This window comes from Aptenodytes patagonicus, chromosome 1 (genome assembly GCF_965638725.1).
Source record: "Aptenodytes patagonicus chromosome 1, bAptPat1.pri.cur, whole genome shotgun sequence".
Lineage (NCBI taxonomy): Eukaryota > Metazoa > Chordata > Aves > Sphenisciformes > Spheniscidae > Aptenodytes > Aptenodytes patagonicus.
In genome coordinates this window covers 102,929,974-102,946,687 of record NC_134949.1, presented here as the reverse complement: position 1 = coordinate 102,946,687, position 16,714 = coordinate 102,929,974, and the positions used below count along the sequence as shown (strand labels likewise).

Here is a 16,714-nt window from a genome sequence, read left to right as displayed (position 1 = left end):
AATCACTAAAATGGCTCTGTGCGGGACATGATGTGACAGCAAAGACGGCTGTTATCACCAGGCCCTGTCCTGTACATAATTATTTATGATATTTGACTAAATCTAAACACAACTTTATAAGCAACCACCACTTTGTGTCAAGTGACATAGGAGAAAGCCGTGATCACAGAGAAGTGTGTTCTTTTTTTGCAGTAAAATGCTTACAGGACAAGACAAGCATGATTAACATGGATAACACTGGTGAAGAACAGCCAACATGCATACAAATTTCAGCAGAAAGATCTTACAGTGCTTTGGTTGGCAACCAGCGGACCTTCAGGCAGGCAAACACTTGCTGCTTACATATTCATAAATTATATAGAAATGGTGTTTTAGAGGAATGCCTGAAACCATCATTTGATAAAAATGCTAGCTTCCTTCTTCATTGGCTAACTGCATGTAGAATTAGCACTAGACTCCCACTTCTTTAATGCAAGTAAAGACGTTAAATTTTGTTTTAAGAATATGAAGCACAGACAGTTTTTCTGTCTTCTGCATGTGTATTAGTACCCTGGCATAATGGACCCTAACCCAGAAAATGACAACCAGGTGCTACATTGCAGTGCAGGAATACATCCAACATCAGAACACTAGCAAGTAGTCACAAGCAGAGGTGGCAGGCTTTAGCTCAATTAAATATTAGTAAATAAAAATCGTACCTTCAAAAGTGCAGGCAGAGTTGTGCTTTCCTTTTGGTTGCTCTTTAAATCTATGGCTTCACTCCCTTTGTTTTCAGAACTGAAAAACAAAGATATTTTGTAACACTGAGGACTTGCATTATTAAAGTCTGCCTAAGAGCCAACACAGTATCATTCAGTTTAAACACAAGAGAGCATTAACTTAAAAGGAGAGAAGAACATGTTTTCCAAACCATAGCCCATATTCTGCACATATTGCAACTGAAAAAGCCATGCCCCAAAAAGCTGAAAATGGAAGCAAAATGCCTGTTTCACCTCATACAGAGGTTTTCAAACTCAAGCATTCAGAAATGGCACACAGCATTTCAGCTCTTCCAGCTGAAAAAACCCCAAGCTTTCTGCGCCTATGTATTATTTTCCGCTGGAAAAATGATACTATAGTTGATCAATCACGTACTACAGCAGCATTCATTGCCATAGCACTATCTGGCACAACTGGCAGCTAGAAGGCACCCCCAGTCCTTATAATGAGGACTGAGATTGAGTGGAACGTACTCAGGGCAGATGGAATCATCACAAATTGCAGCTACCACATTTAACAGATCTTCACTGAACATACCTAATGGGGGTTTGCAGGCAAATTCAGAAGAAATTTTAGAAACAGGACAACAGGCATGTTGTTATTATGAAGGCAACACCCGCTGTTCCATTTTGAAAGTCAGAAGTCCAAACTCACGTATGGCCTTATTGCCAATTTACGTTGGTCAAAATTTTCTTCAGAGCCCATCTTTGGAATGAAGGGAACCATTCCCCCCGCCCCAATTCTTAAAACAATCCTTAAGCACAATCCAGCAGCAAATATTCTAATCAAAATCTTTATGCTACATGCAACTTAAAAGCAAAAACGTATCAAGGAAAACATTAGAGGATGTTAATGACAGACATCACTTCCTGCATTGCATATCATAAGCTGAAGAAAAATAACTTCGTACCAATATATCATGTAAGAAATGCTCAGTATTGCAATGAAGTCATAATCAATTCAAAAACCCTTCTTCATCAATTTTAGAAATTTAGCTTTGCTCTTGACAAATGCACAAGCCCTTATTTCTGAATTTGTATGAAGAGATGAATTGAAAGCTGTTTAAATAAAAATAAAAAAATAATGATTTGCATTTTGGTGAAATTCTGCTGGGATTTAAAGAAAGGATTTAGATGTTCCAGTACTCCTGCCGCTACTGACTGTTAACCACAGGTAAGCATGTCTCAGTAAAACTTCTGAAAAGAAAGGTTTTCTTCCTATTGTGGATTAGGCATCCAAGTTAAATATACATTGATATACACACAAAATACAGAAGCCAGTCTGACTAAATGTTAGTTTCCCTCTCAGCTGCTCAGAGACAACATTCCCTGACCAAAAATGAGAACAGAACTCTCCTGCAATTAAGTTTTTCAAGATCTTTCAGATACATCAAAATAAAAGCTCCTTCCCCTCTTTTATAGATTCTCCTCAAGTTGAAAACCATGTACTTTCAGATCACCTCAGGTAATCTTTTATAATGCATTCATAAACACAAAGATGCTTTTTCAGAGAGAGCATCAGACAGAAAGTCTTGGCTGTTCTTTGCCTCCCTGTAAGACAGAGCAGATGAATTAATATTCTATCCGATTAATTTCTTCTGCTGTTAATGTGTTTCATGAAAGAGATGTCACAATCACTTCTGAGCAATCTGGCACGCTAACAAAAGTGCTTCTCAGTACATAACCTATTTTCTCCCTCCTAGTTTTTTTTTGTTTTTTTTTTTTTTTTTTTTTTTTAAAAACACCCTTCTCAGATCTGCATAGCTTTTCCTGATGCTGATACACTTGACAGGAACAGGAATTCCCTGTACTTAAGAGCAGAATAATGAGATTGATCTCCACCAGCTGTTCCTCCTGGCTTCAGGAGATCACTCTTTATGAAACCAGTCTGCAGACCACAAATGAGATCCTTGCTTTCGTTATGTATTGCCAGCACAGATCACCAGCGTCCTATTCTTTTATCACTTTGTTTTCCTCATATTCCCTTCACATCATGTTTTTTCCCAAAACGTTTTTCACTTCCCTACTTGTTTGTATTTGAAATATATGCCTGTATTACTTTCTTCTAGCTAGCCAGGCTTGGACAGATCGCTATGAAATTCCATAGTCTACATACCAAAACTGAAAGAATGCAATTCAGCAGATAAGCATCTTAAAATCAACAAGTAAAAAAAAAAAAAGTATCAAAACTTTACTTTCCAGCATAAAATAAACCTAAACCTGAAATAAATTCCCCACACCCTTTCATGGTTTATATTCTAGCGTTTCTACATTTCTGAACCTTCTGCTTTAGGGTGTAGTTCCTCAACATGCTGACTTTATCAGCAGAACCAGCTTTAGAAATTTCCATGCCTTCCTTCTCAACCTCAGCTATCTCTTCCCACCCTTAACTCAGCCGAGCAGGGCTCTCAGTAGGGCCATGGTCTTGGATAAAATCAAGGGGGGAGCAGAAGCTTCCATCAGGAAAAATTCAGCCCATGATCCAGTTTACAGTGCAGTGATTCGTACCAGCACAAATGAAGGGGCAATGAATGCCACTCAACAGGCAGGAACAAGCAAGCACGCACCACTGCAGCTCACTTCACCACTGAAGCTACTTTTTGTGAACCTCTTCTACCCTTAGCCGGGGCCCAGTTTTAAATGGATCTTTGACTGAAACCAAATGACTCACGCTGAATGAATGAAGTTTACAGCACAAAAGCTCGCTTTGCTGGAAACAGGCCTCTTGGATTGTTTAGGATGAAATTGTTTTGTTTCTCCCAAAGAGTCAAGATTACCTTCTACAGTCTAAACACCACAGACACAGTAGCTGCTGCCACACTCGGTACCCAGGACTGGAGAACAGGCTGGTTACTACTCATTGGGCTCAAATGATGCAGCTTATCACTTCCCACTAGTAACCCCCTACAATTTTTAGGGCTTTACCCCCTCTCATCATTGCATCAATCACATAACAGTCACTAATCACAACTTTTGGAACGCTGCACAGTATTTTCCCCACAAATTCCCTGAAGAGGAAAATAAAATAGTAAAGTTCATAGGCCCCCACACAACCCTACACTCCGTTAAAAAAAACACATGGTGAAGCTAATGTAATTATGCCCCACATATTCCTATGTTGCAACGGAAGTCCATGTTGTCCATATAAGTCTATATTCAGAGATGCAGTGAACACAATTATTAAGCTATGGCATTCACAATTAACATTAATTCTTGGGAAATACATAAGACATTTAGTATTTATGCTAAAAATTACCCATTCTTAAATATTTTATATGCCCATGCTATCCTATCATTAGTGGCTAGATGTTATACTTCCAAGAACTGTATTCTAAGGGGATTTATTATTTTTTTTTTCCTACAGGACAATCTCTGCAATTAAATAGTTATACATGTTGACCTGGTAGCTACATGGTGTTACACCACCGAATTCTTACGCTTTTACCAAGAACTGAAAACAACAGACTGGTAGCGTATACAGGCTCACCATAAAATAAGGATTGCCACCCACCACCCCCACCCCCCATTTGGGCTACATCCATATTATTAAAGTTTGGCTCCACAGAGTTTCATCCTTGCCTTAAGCCTTTCTGGAGTGGTGCATTTTTGGAGTCCTTTGCCACGGCAGGTACTGAGCATGCTACCTCCAGTTCAGCACATCTAAAGTGAGCCTTATGCTTGACCACCCACATGGCTTTGCTAGATCAGCCAGCCAGCTCTCAGAGAGCATTTCAGCACTTGCTAGATTAGGAAGATGAATCTCGTCAGTCTTCAACTCTATGCTTCACAAACTACTGTTGTTACATTATTTACCAAGCAATAGGACTCTACTAACCCAAGTTTTGAATCCACTTTGTACTTGCTTTTAAGAAGTGAAAGAGCAAAGCGTAATCCTAGGAATACAGAAAACACCTCTGCCCCGCTGACTTGCTTCCATGGACTTCTTAACTATACAGGCAGTCATTTACAAATTGTCACAACCACTTGTTTACATATTTAGGCAGATATTACTTTCATTTTATAGAATTAAAAAAAAAAAAGGGCATGGAAATATTAAATAATGCTCTGAGTAATAAAGACCCTGTCAAAATTAAGACTAGAAACCAAGCCTCTCAACTACTTCTCAAATATGTAATCTACTGCCTTCCTGCTGCTATTTCTGCTAGACATTCCCTTTTCTCTTACGTATTAGTGCATCCAATATGGATGGGTTAATCTTCAGCGAAGGTAGAGGGATCTCTTCTCCTCAACTGTCTTGCCAGCATGACTAACCTGATTAGCATCACTCCTATTCTTTAAATAATCAAGATTAAACTCAAGTTACCAAAGACCCCGTTCTGTATCTTCTGCACAAACCTTTCTTTGTGTGATTTTCTAATGCTTTTTGTTCCCCTGCTGCTGAAAATCTGTTTTGACCTTTCTGTAATACTTGGACAGGTGGCATCTGAATCAGAAACAGATTCGTGGTCCAAGTTTTTAATCATTACACTTATACAGCAGAGGTTAGAGATTCTTATGGGGGAGACAAATGTTCATATTCTGCATTGTTGCTCACAGAAAAAGTAGACGTGTAAGCAGTACTCAAACGCAGGTCAGTTAATATACCTGAGGGATTACAGTCAAGGAAAAAACCAATTTAATGGAGCAAATTTAAGTACACGGTTTGCGAGATCTTTTCTAACTGTCTCTAAAAACAGAACAATTACAAACAATCACATCTTCAAAAGGCCCTCACGGCATCTCCGTATGGTGCGAGAAGTCTGCTTCCTCCATCCTCGTCCTTCATAACAATCCCTCGGAACTTGCAAATTAAAAGCCCACCCCCTTCTTCCTTTATTAATCTACCCCACCCATGTTATGCACGCAGCAGACTGTGAATGTGTTGTATCAGATTAAAAAAAAATAAGCTACAGGCAGCATGCAAAAGCACAAACATGCAAGTTTTGATGAGACTGACCAGACGCAGAGCTCACCAAACAAAGTAACCGCTGTGACATTTTAGGTTCCTTTTTCAAAAAGGTGGTACAGGCTGCTGATTGCTCTTTGGGAAGGGGGAAATTAATGGGCAGTCTCTTAAGGAAATGGGGACAACTGGCTAAAGCTCAACTCGGACAGCACTGCAACAGCACTTCTGGATGTTGACCCTCCCTCCTTCTCCCGCTGCTTAGAAGCAACGTCTCTTCCAATGCAGCAGCTCCAGCATTCTCTTCTCATGCAGTCCAGACGTTACCAGATGTTACCAGACAGGTGAGTGCTCTATCATTTTGCCATCTCTCTCTCTCTTCAGGGACAGATGACTCCCTGAATAGTCAAACCCTCTTTGCTACTGTATTAGGCTAGCATTATTTGTTTTTAACTGGTCTTCTCTTCAGATTAACTCAGAAACCATTTAGCCATTTAATGTGATGACTCATAATGGTAAGAGGATAAGCAGTGCCTAACCCAAAAGATGCTCCACGGTGCCAAGACGCAAAAAGCTTTTACATCTGGCTTTAGTGACATAATGCTAATAAACTAAGCTTGACCCATACATACATCTATCTATCCAGGTTTCATGACATCACTTGTGACATCTCCTTCCCAATATTTTCTAAACAGTTTTCCTCAAGATGATGTGTTTTTTGGGATTGTTGATACTATTCACTCTCCGCTGGAGTCATCACTTAGGCTGATGTCATTTTTAGGTTTCCTTTCTTGCTAGTTTTTTTATTTCAGCATTCTGGGGTGTAATGCCAGTTCCTGACCCCTGCCTTTTATCTCTCTCTGAACAAAACTAATGCTCCTCTCTGGAGCATTTGGTTTTGATGTCATGACTTCCTTCCAATTTTACTTAGTGCCAATGCAGTGGCACATTCAGTGGTGACCTTCCAGAAGGATATTTCAACAGAGGAACAGAGAGATCGGTAACAAGGATCTCATCACCTTGTACTTTAAAATCCATCTGTGCAAGAGCCTCCCTGAAGAATGTGAATGAGCGGAAAACCACGAGTCTAATAATACTATCAAATATAGACATGCAAGACCAAAATCTCCATGAAGTTTCAGCACATTACAGGGATTCTCAAACCACATCCACAGACCAGTAGTAGTTATGAAACTTTTATTACACATCTGCAAAGAGCCATAGGTTAGCTAGTATTCGTTTCTTCTCTGTTCTGGCTTCCAAGTGGTAATTAAGAAGATGACTGCTAAAAATTCAGACCTTTTGAGTAATATTTTTCTATATATACCAGTTGCCTTATTTGCCATACAGTCCCTTATTATTACTGAAGCTGGCCTCCTGCATAATCTAGATTATGAAATTTCACCAAGGTAGACCTGTGTCGAGCCTTTAACACCTGACCAAAAGATAAGAGCTTTGATTAAAAACCATCAAGCAATGGAAAATCTACCACATTTGTAAATAAAACTTTTCCATGTAAACTACTACTAAATTCACTACTTAAAATTAGGCTTACTAGTCTGATTTGTCAAGCCCCATCTCTCAGCTACGGGATCAATGTACATCTATGTGGGACAGATTACAAAGGCCTTGGGTTCAAGCATCCTCTTCAAGTCACATGTCTACTATGACATGAAGCACTTAACTCTCATTTTCCTTGCAGTTACATACCTCGAGGCAGAGTCATTCCTTAAACTGTAACCCTGTCATTTCAATACCTTCTCTTGGACAAACTAAACGCTATTGAGCTACTTAATTTTATTCTGTGAGGGAGGTTTTCCAGACATCAAATTGTTCTGGAGCTCTTCTCAGAGTCCTTTTTAATTTGTCAGCACCTTTTTCATAATAAATCATGGACACCACAACTAGACTCAGTACTCTAGTAACCAAAGTTCATCCACAGAATACATGTACTTTTTTATTTATACATCTGAGAACCACATTTTCTCTCCGAGCCACCACTTTGCTTTGGCAGCTCACATTCAGCTGACTGTCAACCATGGCAACTTAGTCTGCTTTTAATGTTGTCATCTACATGGCGATTCCCATACTTTTCGCTCTAGTCACCTGCAACTTCACATGCTACAGTTTTTTCCTCTTTCAAATTATTTGTGAAGCTATTAAATAAACTGATTAAAAAATACGTCCTTTTAATTGTAGAACATTATTTTTCATATCCGGTCTTTTTATATCCCTCTGTATGTCGATTTTTAGCCCACTGCCATTACACTTGCAAATATTTTAATTGGAGCATCAGCACCAAGTCAGATGCCTTAAAGAGTCTAAGGATACTATTTCAGCAGTTTGTCAACTGAAGCTGTAATCTCATGAACAAAACTGAGTTTGACAATTCCCATCCTCTAGTGATGTTCAGATCAACATCAAGTTTGTTAACTTCTCAGGTCACCCGGAAGCCTTGGTAAATCAACTTTGCAATCCTTCCCCTTTAATTCAACCAAATACAATAGACTTAAAAGTGAAATACCAACACCTTACTCTAGATACTAACGTCACACTTGTGAAGCCATTCACGCGTTGTGCAGCCAGGAGAACTATCAGAACCTTATCTACGAAGAGAAGGCAGACAATTTTTTAAGAGTCAAACTTTTGGAATGTATATTGAACGACATGAGACAGGGTACACTAAACATTTGTTAAATGAATCAAAAGGAAAACGTTACTGTAAAGCTCAGTGGCAACAAGATGTGAGGAAATCAATGAAGATTCCTAAAAACTGCCTTCTTTATCAAATGACAGTTAAAATAATTAGTATTTTAACAGAAAATAAAAACGCTAGCATTTTAACAGAAAATAGTAATGAATAAAGAGCTCTTTCCTGTGTTCCCCTTCCCTCACAAAATAGAATATTGCCCTTTTTAAAAAGCTTCAAAATGAAAAATTTTGGCCAACTTCTCAGCAAGATTCCCAAGGCTAACACTGTTCCTGGGAAACCAAATGGTAGTAGCAGTGGCAAAGTTTGCCCCTAGTCTCTGGCAAAGCTGCTGGGGCTTGTCTTAGAGAGGGAGTGTTTGCACAGAAATTTGAATGTGAAGTTTCTGGCTCCTACTTCTGTGCTTAAGCTCACACATAGGGGAGGAGCAGTAAAGACATTAAGATAAATGGAAATTATAAAAACAAGTTAGTGAGTTTGAAATTAGAGGGTCAAAGGAAAGCAAAGCTGCTATTTCATTTAAAACAAATAAGAGGGGAAGTGGAGGAAAAAGAACAGAAAGCAGAAAAAGGTAAGGAAGGAGAAAATGGAGCCAGGAGGACGAGGCAGGAACTTAGGCAAAAGAAGTGTTACAATCATCTGATTAATTTAAGTGTTAGAATAGCACAAAATGTATTATATTCAATTAAACTATCCCACTTAGAAACTGGTTTGATTACAGACAGCATTAAGCAATTTTTTAACTGTTTTAATTTTTAAAATTTTAAGAATTTTTCCTCTCAGACCTCTTCATGCTGCTTATTTACATACTGTTCTTTGCTCCTGTAGCAAAGCTAGGTCAGCCTCATGTTCTGCATTAGTAGCGCTGTGTCACATGTAGCTGTGTGAGCTACAGGAGTTTGTTAGTATAAAACAAAGAGGGGTTTTTTTAATCCTCTTTTAAAACGCAACTAAAAATATCATGGAAAATAAAGAAGTTATAAAATCACAGGTATGCCACATTTTACAATGAAAATTTACATGAAAAATGCAAGAACCAAACCATGTTTTTACACTGAACATGTACCTTTAAGTTTAAAGGCTACAACTAAGTGAAATAAGTATGATGGCCCATGATCACCCTTGCTGAATAACTTAATCTGTTTTACATGTGACGGAATTGAACAGTCGTACAAAGGCTAGAGAAAAGAAATAGAAATGTTTCTGATTGGAGCCTACTTCGATATTGGACAGTAGGATTATACCAGATTACATCAAGGTTTTTCTTCTGGCATATGTCAAGCATAGTAACCAACATTAATGTAGAATCTGCTCCATATTTGCCAGTCTGATTGGTTAGATAAAGTTTCTAACATTCTTATGAAATAAATAGGTTATTGGCCACTAGCACATAAACTTGGTATAATATCAGAAACAGATTTATAAACTATTTAAGTTTATTAGGGTTAAAATTATTGAATTAATAGAGACTAGACAGCCCATTATACAACTGTTTTCAAATGGCATGTTTACAGGGTTGGGGAAAAACGATGGTACTTACAAATGACATGAAAATAGGAGATACTAAAAAAAAAAAAAAATCCAGGAAAGCTTTAAAGCAGCAGCAACTGTTGTCCTCCTGATAAACAGAGCATAACAGAATTTTTAAAAGATGTCATTAAGAAAAAGCACCTAGGAAAAAACAAGCAAGAGAGACTGGTGTCACCAGCAAAATGCAGCAAGCTCTTCTCTTGGTAGAGAAGAAAAGAAAACTCTTGGTAAAGGCACACAAGGCTACCAGTTCAACACAAGAAAATACTTTCCTGTTCTCCCATTTTTTACTCACAAAATATACATCAGGAAGCATCCTACAGACATTTTCCAGTTATTATCAATGTTCCCTCTTTTGTGTTGAAACCATGCATTTTCCATTCAACCAAAATAAATTTGATGGCTAAATTTGTAGCATTTAGTTGATGATTAAAAGAAAGTCTGTTGTCACTGCCATTCTTTCTGCATTTGCTCTTCATGTGCTCACAAGAAATACTTCCTCCTACATTTTTCCCTACACAACACTGTTCACAGGTGAAGTGCAGATCCACACAGTGTTCATACACTTAGGCCCCAAGACCTCCAAACTGCTTAAGCAGATATACTGCCCTCAGTAAAATATTTTAGCAATTTAAGAAACACTGGAACATTCAGAAAACAAAGACTCCATTTCAAAATAAGGCAAGTCATGAAATCACATTAACACAACACAATTAGAGGCTATATCGCATGTTGCAAAATTGACATGAGAAAGTGAAATGACTACGGAAACCCATGTTTCTGATCTTAGAATCATAGAATCATTGAGGTTGGAAAAGACCTCTAAGATCATCGAGTCCAACCATCGACCCAACACCACCATGCCCACTAAACCATGTCCCTAAGTGCCTCATCTACACGTCTTTTAAATACCTCCAGGGATGGGGACTCCACCACTTCCCTGGGCAGCCTGTTCCAATGTTTCACCACTCTTTCAGTAAAGACATTTTTCCTCACATCCAATCTAAACCTCCCCTGCCGCAACTTGAAGCCATTTCCTCATGTCCTCTCACTTGTTACTTGGGAGAAGAGACCGACACCCACCTCGCTACAGCCTCCTTTCAGGTAGTTGTAGAGCGCAATGAGGTCTCCCCTCAGCCTCCTCTTCTCCAGGCTAAACAACCCCAGTTCCCTCAGCTGCTCCTCATAAGACTTGTTCTCCAGACCCCTCACCAGCCTCGTTGCCCTTCTCTGGACACACTCTAGCACCTCAACGTCCTTCTTGTAGTGAGGGGCCCAAAACTGAACACAGTATTCGAGGTGCGGCCTCACCAGTGCCCAGTACAAGGCAACAACCACTTCCCTACTCCTGCTGGCCACACTATTTCTGATACAGGCCAGGATGCCATTGGCCTTCTTGGCCGCCTGGGCACACTGCTGGCTCATGTTCAGCCGGCTGTCAACCAGCACCCCCAGGTCCTTTTCTGACAGGCAGCTTTCCAGCCACTCTTCCCCAAGCCTGTAGCGCTGCATGGAGTGGTTGTGGCTGAAGTGCAGGACCCGGCACTTGTCCTTGTTGAACCTCATACAGTTGGCCTGGGCCCATCGATCCAGCCTGTCCAGGTCCCTCTGCAGAGCCTAAAAAAACTAGACTAAAACTAGACTCTTAAAAGTCTTCAAAAGTCATACTGTAAAGTTGGTTAGAATTATAAAAATTATTTTAGAAATGAAAATTAAAATACCAGAAAAATAGAGGTATTACTATCCCCTGGAAAGCCTAAACAACATAGTGCTGTGCTACTGTCTGGAAGTATAATAGTATATACTAAATGAATTGTAATAAAATCCAAAACCCCCTCAGAAAATAAAAGCAGTAGCTGGGTTTCCATCCTTTTAAGAAGTTTCAATAATCAGAAACACAATCCCCACAGCAACATGTTTCTGAATTTTGCTTTTTTTTCCACCTGTGAGCCTTTTGTTCACCAGAGGAGAAGACTGAGGAGTTTTCATCCTTGCAAAACTGTTACTTAAAACCATAGACTTGTAGCTGTTTTGGAAATATTTTTGTATTAACTGTAGCACTTATGCCAACAATTGGAAAGGAGACAATGCTGTTGATATTTAAAATGGGGGGGGAGGGGGGAATGTTGCTTTGTTTCTTCCAAGGAGCGCTACTATTATAATTAATACTCTAGTAACATTTCCTTTAGGAAATGTCTCACACATACAAGACCAGCTGCTGGGCTTGCTCCTTCTGGTCTCAGCCCCATGAGACATCTAGGTATGCGCCTAATTCTAATCAAATAACTAGTCCCACTATAGTGCACAGAAGTATTCACCTATTTAATTATAGGCAACCACTTTGGTACCCTGCTGAATCAGGGCCTTTGCTACTATTTTGAATTACCCTGCAATAAAACTCATAATAGAAAAATCTAGGAAGCAAAAAGAAACAAAAAAACCCCAAATTAACAAATGAACAGAAAGTTTTCATAATGCATCTTGATTAGGTAAGTCTAATTTGAATTCTTCTATATGGTTGGAATATTCCCCTTGCTGGTCCACAAACCGTCATCCCTGATGTACGCTCACAAATGAGTTAAATTTTAACAACAACAGAAAAAATCCTGCTCTGCCTTTTGAAAGAAAAAGTTTCTTTATTAGAAAGCAAAGACTGATTTTTCCAGCAAACAATGGATTTCTTCAAAGATGCTAATGGTATCTGAATCAAAACCAGCCAGGAGGTAGTAACTTCAGAAGAAGTAAGTTTGAAATGTATTACTCCCCTTTCAATCAATTCCCAGCATTCCCCAAATGCACAGTTTTTACAACTACAAAAATACATGTTCTTTGTAAACAGGAACAATGACTGGCAGTCCCAGAGGAAGAAAGCGACTCTCTAATCTCTCCTCAGGCAGAATAAACAAAGTTCTTCCATCTCTGAAAGCTCTTAGTTAGAAACTAATGGATGAACGGAACAATAATCTCAGCCCGGGGAAAAAAAAAAAGCCCTCTAAAACCAAATAAAAGGTTGCTCTTCCCTGTGTGATGTCTCTGGTATACTTCAGCGACGCAGAAGAAATATCTGGACAAATCCAACAAAGGCCCACTTGCACTGGTAGTTATTTGACAAACCAACCAACAGCACTTGGAAGGAAAAAGATAAACCTGAAATGAACCTGCTGAACAACATACAGAATAACTAATAAAATACTAAAGGGGATTTTGGTGGTAGCTCTGGGTTAAAGTGATTGGTGAAAAGTGTCACACCTCCCTGGCAGCTTCTAACATGACCTGAAAGGTCACATTTATTTGCAACACAACAATTGCTCAGCCACTGAAGCTGCATATTTCTGAAAGAATCCGCAGTGGATTGACTTACACTGTAAGAGCTGTATCTTCATCCAGATGGCCTAAAGAAATATGTATTTAAAAAAACAAAACAAAACAAAACACCTGACTCTCATCAGGATAGTGAAAATTCAATGGGATTTTTTCACCCTAGGGATTTAGACTGCTCCAGGACAAACACTACGGTAACAAATAATCAATTCTGTATTATTGAAAATAGCAAATAGCCGAGTAGAGCATAATGACTGCCTTTGATGGAAGTTAATGATAAAGAACTGGGATGAAAAGCACCGAAGCCCTCGTTCAAAGCAGCCCCAACTCTGAAGAACACACGCAGGCAAGCACTCGGTGGGAGATACTTCACATTTGTCTACGTTTGATGTAAAAGCCAAGTAAGCCCTTAACGCATGTGCTGTGCTTTTTGCCACCACGAAACTTGCAACTAATCTGCATGGGTTATTTTTTCCACAAGCAAGCAAGCCTCTAGCAATTCTCATGTTCATCAGAGCTACAAATTGCTGTAAGGGCAAGTTATTAACATAAGCTCTTCATCAAATGAGGTTCTCAGAAGAGTCTAAGACACTGATTAACAAACAGTGTAATTCACCCCTCCCCTTCCTCCTATTTTAAACCAGGGCCACAATAGGTTTGGGGTTTTGTTTTTTTTAAAGCTAAGGCTGAATACAGTGCCTGGAGCAAGAGTGGGCGAGAGCTCCAAACCCCGCCGAGCTGAGGGGCAGCTATGGGGTTGGGGGAAGGAAAGCTGGGACTTTCCATCCAGCTGCTGTTGCCTAACTTGCGGGAGCAGATGGAGACTGACTTTTGGACACACGCAGGCTCATTTCTGTACGTTTTTAAGATTTGGAAAACTGTCGTGTTCTGCACAGGCATTAAGCATGATGCGTGTCTCCAGAGGTCAATGCAGGTACACCGGGAGCGTATTTGGCCCTGTATAACATACTGCTCCCTCTCCTGCCCCCTCTGCTTAGGTGTTCTGGTTTTTTGAAACCCAGCGGTAGGTAAAGTATCTCCATACAAAAGTTTCTTTCTATATATTTCAAATTTGATCTGGTTCCAATATATATCATAGTGATAATCTGAACAGGAAATTAACCATCCTGGTGTATATGTTTCTCATAACACTTCACAAAAGACATATTCCCCAACTCGCCTCACGCACTCCACACCTTAACAATAAACATACAAAGCAGCTTTGGTTCCCCCTCCCCACACGCACGCTTTGTTTGGCGATCCATTTTTCTACACCACCAAGCTCACTAAATAAACATGACGAGCAAACCTGCAGCACTCATCCCAACCCAGTGCTGTTTAATGTATGCAATTACGCTAATCTGTGAAGAAGGCTGCCAGTGGAAACCAAATACAAGAACGTCAGCATTCCTGACTAACGTGCCACGCTGCAACCCAGCCAACAAAAAAAGCTCCTTAACATACCAAATTGGACTCCTCAGAGCAGGAGGGTTTGTGCTTGCTTCCACTCCAGAGAGGAATCATGGCTACAACCCTCCAGCTAACTGCGCAAGGAGTTCAAGAACAAGGCCAAGAGGCCCGAGCCTTTTCATATCTACGTGGACTACCCCGGCTTCCTAATAAAGGAAAGGCTCTTGGCTGCAGGAAATGAAACTGTGATTTAGATACAGATAATAGACTCCAGCCCCAAGTTAAGTGGAGCAGGTCTACCATGAGTGCTACCTACAGACAGGCTATTTAGCACGCAAACCACCAAACAAGCATCACCCTCCTCCTTACCAAGGTGACCGCTATGCTTTTTGTTTATTCCGAACCACAGCTGTAGGGAGCTGGCAAGGAGGAGTCCGATGAAACCTCTCCTATTGCCTCCTCAGGTCCTCAGCCAGATCCAAGCCTTTTCCTTCTCCCATATGTTAACCACCCCTGCCAGACGTAATAGCCACACTACTCCCGCAACTGTAAAGGTGCCCCTGATTCAGCAGCCTGGCTCCTCATTATTTTATTTTTTTTAGGAAATAAAAAGCAACGTTTCGTGCTCATGAAAGGCTGGTGGATCCTTGGTGATGTATTGGTGCGTCAAATGCTCACAGTAAAACAAAACCCCCAAAGTTAAAAAACTTGATGGTGCATTTATGAGACCGTTTAAGATGGCCAGTGTAAGATAGCAATGCGCTCTGCTATTTTTCATGGTTGCTGAGAACATGCAGAGCAAGATCCTAAAGTTTTTCACTGGAAGAACTACCGTGATACCCACTATCTATCTGATAAAACTGTACTTACTTGTCTGCCGGTTTAAACACAAACTTATGCAGCATACAACTCAACTCAAAGATTAAAACCAACACGTTAAAAGCAAAAAAAAAAAAAAAAAAATACTACACCTGAGGAAATAAGGCCTAGCCAGCTGGCACCTTTTCACCACAAAAATATCCAAATTAACTAGGGCCAATAATAAGGCTGCATGAGAAACAGAAGAAAACTTTAAGGAAACTTTATCTGTGCTTCTTTCCTACGTACACATAGAAATCAGCCACCAGAAAAAAAACAAAAAGGAAAAAAAGGAAGAGGAACAAATACACAAGACATTTCCAAACCTCTTCATCTTGTAAAGTCTCCCTGCACTAGTTATTAATAACTAGGTTTCCATAAACCACAAATTTTGCATTGAGACTTAAACACATCAGTAATATTTGTATCATATTAACATCTGATTTACAGCAGTCCGAAAGAAACCTGCAAGTGTGCAAACCGAAAAGAAAAAAAAACCAAACAAACAGAAAACCCAAACCACACACAGCCCTCTGTGCTCTGCCCTGCTTTCAGTTTCCAACGAAGGGGCTGCAACCTGAGGAACAAGTGGGCGAGACAGCCCCGCCGCCAACACCCACACCACCCTAACCAGGGCAAAGAAGAAGTCCCAGAGTCGGCTATTTACACCGACGCGACTTTCACGCAGGACTCCATCATGCGACCGAGTTCGGCTGAACTTCGCAGGGCCGGGGAAAGCGGGGTCGCAGGACGCCGGCCGGTGCTCACCCAACGGCCAGGCCAACTCCCAACAAAACCCCTTAACGTCCCACCGCTTGAACGTCAAGCCCACGGGGGACCCGCCTCGCACCGTGCCACGGTCGCGTTAAATTAAAAACACCACCACCGCCAAAAACACGAGCTCAGACCATGCCAGCGGTCAGGCTAACACCCCCCCCCCGCCCCCGGTTTCAAACTCCGTGTGACGAGCCGCCGCCCCGGCTGGGGCCGCCGCTCTCCCGCCGCGGGGGCTGCTCTCACAGGAGCCGAACCCGTCCCCGCCAGGCCCGCGCCGGCCCCGTGACCGGCCGAGGCGCCTTGCGGCACCTCAACACCGGGGCCGCAGCCCCGGGACCTCCGGGCAGGCCCCCCCCCGCATTGAACACACCCGTTTCTTCTCCCTCCCTCACCCGTTGGTGTCGCAACATCTACCGGGGCGGCCGGCACGGTCCCGCGTCCCCCGCC

General features: G+C 40.9%; 1 protein-coding gene across 1 annotated transcript in view; it reads right to left on the bottom strand.

Annotated features, from left to right (window-relative positions):
* CRYBG3 (crystallin beta-gamma domain containing 3) overlaps nt 1-16,714 on the bottom strand; it is a 98,230-nt gene that overhangs the window by 81,264 nt on the left and 252 nt on the right. The window contains exon 2 of the mRNA XM_076351003.1: nt 699-777. Within this exon, the coding sequence (XP_076207118.1) occupies nt 699-777 (79 nt within the window). The remainder of the gene's footprint in view (nt 1-698; nt 778-16,714) is intronic.